At 41.9% G+C, this 12624-nt stretch overlaps 2 protein-coding genes across 2 annotated transcripts in view; one reads left to right on the top strand and one right to left on the bottom strand.

The window, feature by feature from the left end:
• The window catches only part of ABCC6 (ATP binding cassette subfamily C member 6), a gene marked incomplete at its 5' end in the record, with an annotated part of 29042 nt that extends 26176 nt beyond the window's left edge, over nt 1-2866 (bottom strand). The window contains 4 exons of the mRNA XM_080618139.1: nt 532-669; nt 1057-1182; nt 1539-1715; nt 2825-2866. Coding sequence (XP_080474265.1) covers nt 532-669; nt 1057-1182; nt 1539-1715; nt 2825-2866 — 483 coding nt within the window. The remainder of the gene's footprint in view (nt 1-531; nt 670-1056; nt 1183-1538; nt 1716-2824) is intronic.
• Nucleotides 2867-3100: 234 nt separating this feature from the next.
• LOC308221176 (BOS complex subunit NOMO1) overlaps nt 3101-12624 on the top strand; it is a gene marked incomplete at its 5' end in the record, with an annotated part of 30213 nt that continues 20689 nt past the window's right edge. Inside the window, 12 exons of the mRNA XM_080618138.1 lie at nt 3101-3244; nt 3645-3734; nt 4992-5037; nt 5476-5576; nt 5694-5800; nt 5992-6064; nt 6603-6755; nt 8698-8835; nt 9724-9813; nt 10446-10551; nt 10972-11122; nt 12346-12523. Of these exons, the coding sequence (XP_080474264.1) occupies nt 3101-3244; nt 3645-3734; nt 4992-5037; nt 5476-5576; nt 5694-5800; nt 5992-6064; nt 6603-6755; nt 8698-8835; nt 9724-9813; nt 10446-10551; nt 10972-11122; nt 12346-12523 (1377 nt within the window). The remainder of the gene's footprint in view (nt 3245-3644; nt 3735-4991; nt 5038-5475; nt 5577-5693; nt 5801-5991; nt 6065-6602; nt 6756-8697; nt 8836-9723; nt 9814-10445; nt 10552-10971; nt 11123-12345; nt 12524-12624) is intronic.

Raw genomic sequence — 12624 nt, 5'->3', positions numbered from 1 at the left:
TCATTCAACACAGCAGGAACAAGCAAGCTCCCAGCTGTCTTTTGTTTAGTGGCCGCATATTTTTCCGCTATTACTTAAACATGCAGGTAACATAAGCTTGTGTCTGCTCCTTGTTGTGATGGAAAGGTACAGCTGTTCACTTGAGGAAAATAGCCACTTATGATGAAGTGTCAGATGTGTAAACCCAGCCAGCACTTCTCCACAAATAAACATTCACCACAAATACCCGAATAATAAAAATGTATAATAGAGCGTATTTATGCTCATACAAAATCTGTTGTATGGCCAGTTTTTAGTGACAGTGTTCATGTTCCTTTTGCTTTATACATAGATGAAGTCCAACAGACTCTCAGAAAACTACATTGTCTACATTGAAAGGGATACCATGGATAGAGATGACAAGTGTCATTAATCATTTTTCTTGGCACATATTTTAAGAGAGGAGTTCTCCACCTCACAGTCAATGAAGCAAAAGTGCCCTGTTTAGAGACTTCATACCCCTGCAAGTTAAAGATATGTGATTTCACTTACTTTTTCCAGGGCATGTTGGACTTTGGAACTAAACATCACAACTGCAGCCATGAATGAGAGCAGCCAGTAAATCAACAGGATGCCTGAAGACTGGGTGCCCACCATTCTTTCTACTTGGGTAAGGAACATGGCAAGGATCTGCAGGAAAGTACAAATTTCTCCAAATAAATAGCTGGTCATGGAATGCCAAACATTACTATCAAATTACAAATACAATAAGGAAAAATCAGATCTAGCTGAAACATTTCAAGGTATTCAGAGTTCCAGTATTGTTCCTAAAAGGCTAAAACTGAAAAGCATTATGTGCAATTTTGCACTCAAGAATGTCTCTCCAGAAAGGGTATGTAATAAAATTACAAGTGGGAGGATCTAGGCTATGAAGATGCAATGACAGGAGGGGAAGACAGGCATTTAGGTTGAACAGGAATCCCATTTTATTCTAAACCAAACCACATTGCACACTGTGTTTATGCTAACCACATGGTTAAGCTGGGCGACATGCAGACAAAATAAAGGAAGAATTACCATTGTGATTCCCACCACAGCAGGGCTAATGAGGAACGCTGGAGCCCGTGGAATTCCTTGGCTTATCTCCCACAGGATGAAGAAGACATTAGTAAAACACAGTATTACCAGGATGAATCCAAGGACCTGGGTCAGAGGCAGCAAACACATGTTGAAATGGACTGAAATGATGATGGGACAATCTACTGAACTGAGTGCTCTAAGCAGCCTAGGCAGTAAGATTGTAGAGGTGGAAAAGCAGGTTTGGGACAGACAGCATTACAGGAAGTAGCAGGAACCAAATGCAACTAGAGGGGAGATGCTTTTATGCCAGTTCATCCTAAAATTTTACTTGATTTATACTGACCAGACTTCACCTGAGTCAGTAAATGTCAAAGCAAACACAAAGATGGATCATCAGAAAAGAGTTGATCATATAGAAAAACTGAGTTCTGCAACAATGTTGTTATAATGTTAGGATCAAACCCATCCTCCACCCTTACCATTTTGGCTTTGAAGATGTGGGACATCCTGATATAGCCTTTGGTTTTGTGTCGAAGATAAAAGTAGTAGAAAGGAAAACAGATCCAAAGATAAGCACAAGGGATCCAAGCAATGACTGTACTCTCAAAGCACCAGGTAAATCTCGGGGTGTTTGTGTACCACGTCTGATTCCAGTCCTGTCACAGAATCAACACAGAAGTGAAACAGTAAAGCTAATGTATGCAGAATCTCACGAGCTAATGCAAGTTTCTAATACTACACCTGAGATCTACTATAATGTTAGAGGAATTTGATTTAGCATTTCAAATGTAAAAGTCATTTGGACTCAGCAGTAGCTTTCGGAAGAAATGGAATTAGAAAGGGAGGGAGGTTGGAAAAGAGAAAGATGCCAAAGAAAGGGTATTATGTATCACAATTAGGAAAAAAAAAAGGAAAGTCAAGCTATTAAATGTGAATTGAGAAAAAGTAATTTGGGAACAAAAATATTATCAGCATTTGGGAACCATCAGAGGGCATGACTGGTGAAATGGAGATTAGGATTAAAGAAGTGTCCTAGTGCATGAAGTGCATCACAACTGCATTTCCTCAGCTGTATTTATAATTCTTCAGTAATTTTTTGACTGAATAGTTAGATCTCATCTGCAAACATAATAATGTTGCAGATGAACAGGGAAGGGTGTTTTTTCTTCAGCATCTTGTAGAGATGGTTCAAGCCCTTTATGTGAAGATGATTCAAATCCAGACTAGGGCAATCACTTGATGGAAAGAGGCAGCAGCTAACAGCTCACAAATTCTTATAGGAGTTTAACAACCTTGAGGACGGAAATCCATGTGAGTCCATACTGATAACTCATTTGAGCCCTTGGAAAGGTATTTCTGTAATGGGTCACTCAGGGAGGGGCTGATTTCAGTACCCTTCCACCAGAGCAGTCGGCTCTCACGTAACTCCCATCAGATTTGCTGTAACTAAATCTAAAACAGAGACCCAGGGATTTGGGTGAGCCCCAGGGAGGCAAAGTCCACACCAGCAACCTCTGATGGAAACACACTTCGCTGCTCACACTGTACCTGTGCCTTACTCGATACCCCCTCAGTCCCTGCCCCCGGGGGTGCTCGTCGCGGAGCGGCCCCGCACAGGCGGAAGCCGCGCACCCCGGGGTCGGCCTGGGTCTGGCCGCCGCTCGCTCCTTTCGCGGACTGGTGAGGCCGGACCGGGCTCTTATAGGCCCCTGGAGGGGCTCTGGCGCCGGCGGGAAGGTGCCGAGACGCCCGCTCGCTCACTCACCCAGAACCCAGCGGAGCCGCACAGAGAACCGCCGGCAGCCATCGCACCCGTTGAGGTGGCGGGCGGGGCCTCCTCTCGGTGCCCCGGGCCGCCCCGTTCCATCCCGTCTGCGGGAGGCGGGAAGCGCCGCCAGGAGGGGAGCTCCGGGGAGCTGGTGGCGGGACAGCCAGCCGGGCCGGAAGGGGGCAGCACCCGGCCCAGCCTAGCTCGGCTCTTCCGGCAGCGCGGCGGGCGGCGCTGAGTCAGGGAGGTGCTGGTGGCGGCGGCGGCGGCGGGATGCGGGTCTCGGCGGCCGCTGGGCTGGCGCTGGGGTTGGTCTGCGCGCTGTGCTGCGGCTTGGCGCGGGGATCCGAGGACATCGTCGTGGGCTGCGGCGGCTTCGTTAAATCCGATGTTGAGATCAACTACTCCCTGATAGAGGTGGGCGCCGCCGCCCGTCGCTTCAGCCGGCCGAGGCGGGCGGAGCAGGGTGCCTGGCGACCCTGGATCCCTGTGCTCTGCCTCCCTGCAGGGCCTCAGCCTGGGCGCCCGGCTGCGCGGTGTGACTGCAGCCCCGCAGCCCGTGTGCCATGGCCGCTGTCTGAGCTGGCTGTGGTTGCGGCCTGGTTTTAGTTGAAGTAGGTTCTTCTTCAGGCATTTTCTTCGGAGTCCGGGGCTGAACTTACCCAATGGCAGATTGCCGTCTTCTTGCAATAAACCTTTTCCCTGTTACGCCCCTGGGACACGCGGGTGCTGTTGTGTACAAGCACTTGGTTAGAGAATGCCTGGTTCAGGCGTTGCTCACGTTTTCTTAAAGTATCTTTTTGTTTGTTTCTTTTAGATTAAATTATATACAAAACATGGTACCTTGAAATACCAGACAGATTGTGCTCCAAACAATGGGTATTTCATGATTCCCCTCTATGATAAGGTAAGAAACTGAAATACCAGTGCTGTCTGCCCTGTGATGGAGGCAGGAGCTGTCTCCACGTTCAGATCTGCCAGCAGAACAGCCCCTACACATGAAACATTTGAATCACGACATCGTTTGTTTTGGTTCTGACCAAACTTTCAACTGTTTCTTTTTGTAATGCGAGTATTTTATTTTTCTTCGTTAACTATTATGAGAAAATCCAGGTAACTTTAGCTGCAGTGTTGTGTTTGTGCTGCTTATCTGAATGACTGCAGCATTGGGAGACTTGAGTTACTGGCAATAGCTGTGTGCTAGCAGCAGTGCAAATACTGCACAGAAAGTGCAGCTACCTACATAGTACAGGTAAAACTTTCAGTTGCGTGCCTATAGAAATGCAAATAAATTCGTATGTGTTTTGATATGACTGAATTGAAAATAACTTGAATGACTAATGGCAGATGTTAAAAATGTCTTAAGGAAATAATAGCGGAAAAGCTCAGAATGTATCAAAAGTTTGATGTCTGTTTAAACTGGAAAGATGTTTACATTTAAATTAAATACAAGCTGCCCTCAGATGGTCTAAGTTAACTTGCAGATCAGAAATAGAATCATAAAATAATATAATGGTTTGGGTTGGAAGGGACCTTTAGAGGTCACCTAGCCCAACTGCAAAATAAACCCTTCCCTTCCCAGTCTAAGAAAGTGAGATGCTTTCTGAGCTCCGTGATTTCGTTCTTAGGTCTTTGAGCCTTTCCATGAATTTCAGAACATATGTGGCAGAATGTAGTGTGGTGCCCACTGCTTTAAAGAGGTTCCTTGTGTAGATTTATACTCTTTTGGTGCAGAGCTTTTAATAGGATTGAAATTCTTTTATCCCCCGTCGGGGCAGAATGATTCAGCAGGACCTCCTTGTGGAAATACTAAAGGCTGGCTTAGAGCACATCTGTTGGGGCAGGTAGAGATACATTTGAACAATTTCTAACATTGGGCTGCTTGAACCTGCTGCCAGGTTTGGTCTCGAAGCAATATAAACACGGTGATGCTTAATTCTGGTCTTAGCTGGCTGGATGTAAGCCCAGCATCCAAGCCTGTCTGGGTAGATACTGCTGCTGCTTTGAATGGAGTGTCTTAGGTATGAGGAAGGGAGAAGACTGATGCTTGACTCTTATGTTACTCTGCAGCTTGATGCTTATGTTCTGACTTTTTTTTTCCCCCCCATTCTTAATTGTGTTTACATCAGTGAAGACAGATATTGCTTTCTTTTTTTATTTTTAGGGGGATTTCATTCTTAAAATTGAGCCTCCCCTAGGGTGGAGTTTTGGTAAGTGCTCGTGTGTCTTCTTACAATGGGATTGTGTATCTGCAATGTGGGACTTAACTGTCTCTGACTTGCAGTTGGCAGGGAAAATCAGGTGCTTTTCAAAAGAGATAAGCTTTACTGTATGGTTTTAATAACTAAAATGTTCTTACTGTACCAGAAGATAATAAAGCTGTAAGGTAGACACTGGCAAAGTAACCCATGAACTGAATCGAAGGAATGTGAGTTCTTAACAGAAATGGCTGCACTGGGAGGGAGAAAGAAGATTTTCAACATCAGGGTTTGTGGGTGCTTTAACTTTGCCAAGGCAGGACTTCCACGGCAACCATTGTGTGCTTGAGATAATGCATTTCTGTGAGAGTTCTGTGAAGCTAAAGTAGAATTGCTTCGTGTTTGCACTCTCACTAACTACCATGCTGTTTCATTGTGCTTCCCCTCCAGAACCAACCAGTGTAGACATCCATGTGGATGGCATTAATGACATTTGCACAAAGGGAGGTGATATTAACTTTGTGTTCACAGGGTTTTCTGTGAATGGAAAGGTTAGTCTCCTTTATGTATTCCATTTTATGCTAATTCTGCCTTCATAAAAACATTGTATTTCAGCTCTGCAAGTTATTTTTATCCATTTATACTCTGGTTTCTGTTCATTTTGACAGGTTCTCAGCAAAGGTCAGACATTAGGTCCTGCTGGAGTCCAGGTTGTACTGAGAAATGCTGGCAGTGACATAAACATACAAGCAACTGTTACACAACCTGGAGGAAAGTGAGTGTGGGTGTTGCATACTTAATTCATTTGCTCATTTACACAAGCTTATTTCAATTCTGCCATATCAACTGGGATGATAGCAGTTCTGAAATATTTTTTTCTAACATGCATAGAGTCTGAGTTGTTTTTGTATAAACAGATGTTTGTGACTATTACTGAAGAGATGTAACCCCTTTCTTGCCTTACAGGTTTGCTTTCTTTAAAGTGCTTCCTGGTGAATATGAAATCTTTGCATCTCATCCTACCTGGATGTTGAAAGAGGTTAGAGCCTACAGATGTTCTGTTTTACCTGTTTAGTGAGGGCAGATCTGCTAGACCTTGTATTAATCATCTAGTGTGAGGAAGGGTTTTTGTGAGTGGACAAGATTAGCGGGGTTTTCAGGCATTTAATTTAGGTTGTCAAGAAACTGCCTCATGCAGGCCCAGTTTGAAGATAGTAGAGTCAACCAGGGCAGGACTGGCAAATGAGCTCTTGCTTTCGGTCTTCTAATCTTATACATTTTGCAAGAGCTTGAATATTGTAGCAGATGCTCTAATCCCTCCCTCTCAGGCTACTTGCTTTCAGAGAAGCTCTGAGATCCCGACCTGAGATCCTGACCAATTCCTAACTCAGTAAAACAGAAAGAATACTGTTTTGAAAAGTATCTTTGCTTTAGTGTCTTTGTGTTTTGAATAGCCTCTTTGAGCACTGCTGCTCTGGCCTGTTTCTGTTGTTGAGTGTACAACTTCTGATTGTTACTTAGGTGCTGTAAATGAGATGCCTGCTTTTGATGGAGATGTATGTGTTTCTGTTTTTCAGTCAAACACAGTGGTACGGGTGACCAGTTCTAATGCTTATGCAGCTAGCCCTCTGGTTGTTGCAGGCTACAATGTTTCTGGGTCAGTACGAAGTGATGGAGAACCAATGAAAGGGGTCATGTTTCTCCTTTTCTCTTCTTCGGTCACTAAAGAGGTAATGGTGTATCGTACCTTTTCAATATGAGTATGGACATAAAGAGAAAGCAGCTAAATAGCTTCCAGATTCATATTGCCCTGATACTCATCTCTGTCCTTCATTGAGCTTGGGTTATTTGAAACATAAACTGTACAACCCCTCAAGCTGTATTGTTTTGTTTGCTCTTTGCCTCCCCCCACCCCCCGCCCTTGTAATACAACATTTGTGTACATGCTGAGTTTTCACATGACCTCCATGGAATTGCTCAGATGTGTGACACAATAGCCATCTGTTTCAGTGTTGCAAAATTGAGGCTTAAGGTCTACATATTTTTTGGACACAAGAAATTAGAAAATTCTTTTAATTTCAACTCTTTTAAACTCTTCATTATTATAGAATCATAGAATAGTTAGGGTTGGAAAGGGCCTTAAGATCATCTAGTTCCAACCCCCCTGCCATGGGCAGGGACACCTCACACTAAACCATGCCACCCAAGGCCTCATCCAACCTGGCCTTGAACACTGCCAGGGATAGAGCATTCACAACCTCCCTGGGCAACCCATTCCAGTGCCTCACCACCCTTACAGTAAAGAATTTCTTCCTTATATCCAATCTAAACTTCCCCTGTTTAAGTTTTAACCTGTTATCCCTTGTCCTATCACTACAGTACCTAATGAATAGCCCTTCCCCAGCATCCTTATAAGCCCCCTTCAGATACTGGAAGGCTGCTATGAGGTCTCCGTGCAGCCTTCTCTTCTCCAGGCTGAACAGCCCCAACTTTCTCAGCCTATCTTCATACGGGAGGTGCTCCAGCCCCCTGATATCCTTGAGTCCCTCCTCTGGACTTGCTTCAACAGTTCCATAGAATCATAGAACCATAGAATAGTTAGGGTTGGAAAGGGCCTTAAGATCATCTAGTTCCAACCCCCCTGCCATGGACATGGACACCTCACACTAAACCATGTTACCCAAGGCTCTGTCCAGCCTGGCCTTGAACACCACCAGGGATGGAGCATTCACAACTTCCTTGGGCAACCCATTCTAGTGCCTCACCACCCTTATAGTAAAGAATTTCTTCCTTATATCCAATCTAAACTTCCCCTGTTAAAGTTTTAACCTGTTACCCCTTGTAACTACAGTCACTACAGTCCCTAATGAAGAGTCCCTCCCCAGCATCCTTATTATTGTTTTCAAACAGCCAGATTCCTCAACAGTCAGGCTGCTCAGGGGCATGGAAAACTAAGACCTGAACTGAAACAGGGAACAAGTGCAAAAAACAGTACAGTTCACATCATGTTATTGATCTGTATATTCCTTGTGGGTCAGCAGAGTTGAGAGCTATATTTTAGGACTATTTTTCCAGTTACACATTTTAGCATGTTAAATGTTGGTTAGTAAATGTGTTCCCTCATGAGAGTGATGCTTCTCCATGGTGGAAGACCAGCTTCTGGCACAAGATGTTGCCAGACAAATCCTGAAATTCACTATATGGCAACTGTAATTTGTCTTCAGCATGAGGTCTTAATTGCTTTTTGACCTCTTGATGTGAAGACAAAGTTCAACAGCTTCTCTTGCCACCTTAAAAGTGTGTTATGAAAAGAATGTGAAACATTTGGACATGTGCTGTGATTTGTAGAACTCTGTTCTGTAATACTAACCTTGTCCACAGAACTGAAGTCAGTTAATGTTAAGACATGCATTGCAGTTCTGGGGTACTGGGGAATGCTGAATTTCCGTATTTTGTCTCCTAATTACTATGAAGTTGATTATTGGCTTCTTTTTCTACCTTTTACCTCCACATGAATATTAAGCTGTGCTGTCAAACCTTCCCTCTAAAATAGTTTTGTACTTCTTATTCTTCATTCACAGTACAGTATTTTGAACCCTCCTACATCTCCCCCTGCAATAACTTTCTCTCTTCTCCCATGAGAAAAAAGTTGTATTGCATTTATTACCACAGGATGTTGTGGGCTGCAGTATTTCTCCTGTGGATGGATTCCAGTCAAGAGATGAGTCTCTTTCCTATTTGTGCAATGTTGTATCAAAAGAAGATGGATCTTTCAGCTTTCTTTCTCTCCCGAGTGGGAAATACACTGTGGTAAGTATTTAGGAAGTTCATTGTTTGTCTGTCCGTTGATTTTTTTTTTTTTTCCCACTTTCATTTTCTAAATGCATAACTTTGTAGCTGTTAAAACATAAATAGTTCAAATATTTTGAATTCGATTAAATAATCGGTATAAGAACCTCCAACCTGAAGTATATAACGCTGGAATAAGTTGCTGTAATAGGGCTCTGTGGTGTGGTTTCTGGACTAATTGCAAATCAGAGTTACCTGAATGCACTGGCCAGTCACAGAACAACACCTAAAGGCTGCTGGGAGACTGGAAGTTTCAGTTAGCTACAGTCTCATGTCCTTTAAGTTCTCTGGTTTTCTTTTTGCCCGTTTTCTTTATTATATCCAGGTAGTGTAGGAGCATGGTTGTCTATGCAACACTAGAGTGATGGTCCTGCATTCTCAGTCTGTATGCTTTAGAAGTGGGATTCAATTATTATTATTTTCAATTATATTATATTTATAATATATATAATAATTATATATTCGATTATATAGAGTATATATAATAATTATATATTCAATTATATAAGATTTCAATATTATTATATTCAATTATTCCTTTAACCCTTCTAGTGATGATACAATGTCCTATCTGTAAGCCTTTGCACATCCAAGTACCTTTCCTGTATTATGAGTAGAGGGTTACTTTTATGCCTCTTCAGATAATCTCATATGGTTTCCATCAAACGCTCTTGAAATACTGCCCTTATTCTTGTCTCCATCACTCTAAGTTATTTTTTCCAGGAAGTTTGCAGCCCATTTGATCTTTCATAGAGGTGTGTGATGGTGATAAGGACATGGAAAAGGGTAAAGGAAAATAATTCTGTCATCATTGCTTCTTAGGAGTCAAAGTGATTTGTCTTCTTTCAGATACCTTTCTACAGGGGAGAGAGAATTACCTTTGATGTTGCACCATCTAGGTTGGACTTCCTTGTAGAGCATGACAGTTTACAAATTGAGGTAAGGCGTTCAGAGGAAATAATATTTATGTGCCATTCATTCCTGTAAAAGTGTAACTGATCTTAGCAGAAAGCAGATGTATTATTAAAAAAACTTCTTTGTAAGAAGTTTGAAGACATTGCTGTGCATATCCTCTTGTACAGCAGGTAGAAGACAACATCTAGCATCGTGCTGTATTTCTGCACTCCAGACCCTTTTACTAGGGAGAAACAAAATAGGAAAAAGTGGTCTGCTATGCTCACTTACATGTCCATGTTGCAAACAGGGCAGTGATCTTTCAGGTTGCTTAAATTTTCTCATTCAGATTGTCAGATCTCTGGAGAAGGGCCTGTAGGCTTTTATGGTTTGCAGAGTGCCTTGTGTAATGGCATTATGATCTGGGATTTGGGTCTTCTGAACTGTCCTGATGCAGATAAATTGAGAATCTGTTCCTGTACATAGGGGAGTGGTATGCCTGGAGATAGATATGTACTTTCATTGCGATTATCTTGCTACATTTTTTTTTTTTCTTAAAGCTGGAAATAAATTCCTTCATATATATATATGTGCGTGTGGGAAACAGTGTTGATTGCTGTAGGTGTGTTTGCTTTCACTGAATAAAGATTAATGTTAACTTTTTTTTCCCATTTCAGCCTGTTTTCCATGTGATGGGTTTCTCCGTCACAGGCAGAGTGTTGAATGGTCCTGAAGGAGAAGGAGTTGCTGATGCCACTGTGACTCTGAACAATCAGATTAAAGGTATCCAGTGGTCTTGGTCTTTGTTGCTGCAGGGAAGCTTTTATTAAGCTGAAGTACAGTAGTAGTGCATGAGATGGAATTAACCCTTCAGGATAACACACTTTGTTTGTTGCCATTCATTTGAAAAAGTAAAGTGGTTTTCATGCAGTTAATTTTGCATTTTCTGGCTTAGATGAGAAAATTAGGTGTTCGTTTATTTTTCTGCTGAAAATTTCTTAGTTTCTTTCACCCATGTGCCAAATTGTGCTTTGAAATACAGAAATTAATGTTGGTCTAGTATGAAGGCTTAATACTGTTTCTTTGTTGTGCAATATAAATTAAAATTATCATAAAGCAGTGCATGTCCTTTGGCTCTTCTGGCACATAAGGATAAACAGTCAACACTTGCTCTATTTTTTTAACTCTTCTTGTTTATTACAGTAAAAACAAAAGCTGATGGCTCTTTCCGCCTTGAGAACATAACAACAGGTACATACACAATTCATGCCAGGAAAGAGCATCTGTTCTTTGATACTATTACTGTGAAGATTGCACCAAACACACCTCAGCTAGCAAACATCATTGCAACAGGGTAAGTACTGGTGGTGTGATGAAAATGTCATTTGTTATGCAGACAAGGACCTTTCCCATGTCATGCCCAGACTTGTGTACTGTTGTCAGGAGCTAAATATTACTTGAGAAATTCAAGGTAAATAGGACAGCGTGAGTGTTAACACGATAATACTTTGCTCGATACTAGTTGAGGTTTAGAGTATGCTCTTAGCCTCTTCCTTGCAAATGAAGATGCCAAGATATGGGTATATTGAGCAGTTTTAGAATGGTATGTGAACTAAGTGTCTTTCTGCCACTGATACTGCACCTCAGATAGTCTCCTTATGTGCAGGAGTGGAGTTACATACTTGTCTGGTGCTGTGGTGTACCAGACCTCTACATTTCATTGCTCACTCTCAAGGTCATAGTTGTCTTATGTGAATAATCTTTCTTTTGTTTGTGATTCTTTGGTGGGCATCAGCCAGTGTAATGAGAGTGTAAATCTGTGCAGTGGTGGGAGATACAGCATGAACTGAGGAAGGCAAGTGGGGCATGATTCAGTGTCCAGGAGTTTCCCCTGGTGAGGAAATAGTGGCAACCTCCCAGAGAAGTGAAAACTAGGACCTTACTGAGGCAAATGGCAACTAGGTCACACAGACTTAGATAGCTAAATAGAAAAAATCCCTGTGTGATATTAAATGATCAGTTACAGGGTTTTTTTTTCAGTCTCTAAATATGTGCTGTTGAAGGTGAAAAGTAAAACTTAACAGCTTCTAATTTGGCATCTTGTCTTGTTTTTTTCACAAGTGTAGGTGTACTAGGGTTGTGTTCCAGTGAATTACCTATCATATTTGAGGTCTTTCACACAAATCATTTCAAACTATTTAAAACCTGAAGGATGGTAATCCTGAGTCAATTGCCACCTGGATGGAAAGAAAAGAAAAGCAAGAAAAAAGGCTTGAAGTGATTGGGTTAGTGGTGAGGAAGAGTGAAACAAGTTGCTTGGAAATGAAACATAACATCATGTTAACTTTATAAAAGAAAAGATCCCATTAATCGTACATGAGTTTGTATTTGCTCCACTGTGCTTGCTTACAGTATCTCTTTTGTATGAATACTCTTTCAGGAGAAATCCATTTCAGTTCTTGTGTTAGGACCTCAACATAGTGTGGCTTATAAGGAAGGTGTTTTAAAACAAGGTTTTCTTTTATGAGCTTTATCAAATCAAGATACTTATATTGGTGGCTGGCTTTTATTTAACAGATTCAGTGTGTGTGGCCGGATCTCAGTAACTCGTTTCCCTGACACAGTCAAACAGATTAGTAAATACAAGGTAACCATGATGCCTCAAGATAAGGACAAAGCATCACTAGTTACAACAGAAACTGACCCACAGGGAGCATTTTGTTTTAAGGCAAAATCGGGTACATACAATGTTCAGGTAAGAAGAAGCTTCCATTTCTTCATTGTAGGACTGCTGGGACGTTCTAGAGATATTAAACATTTAATTTCAAAAATTTGAGAAGTTAAATTTAGGTTTTT

Source organism: Psittacula echo (assembly GCF_963264785.1).
Source record: "Psittacula echo genome assembly, chromosome: 5".
Taxonomy (NCBI): Eukaryota; Metazoa; Chordata; class Aves; order Psittaciformes; family Psittacidae; genus Psittacula; species Psittacula echo.
Note: the sequence above shows the minus strand (reverse complement) of the source record. Positions and strands in the feature narration are given on the sequence as shown.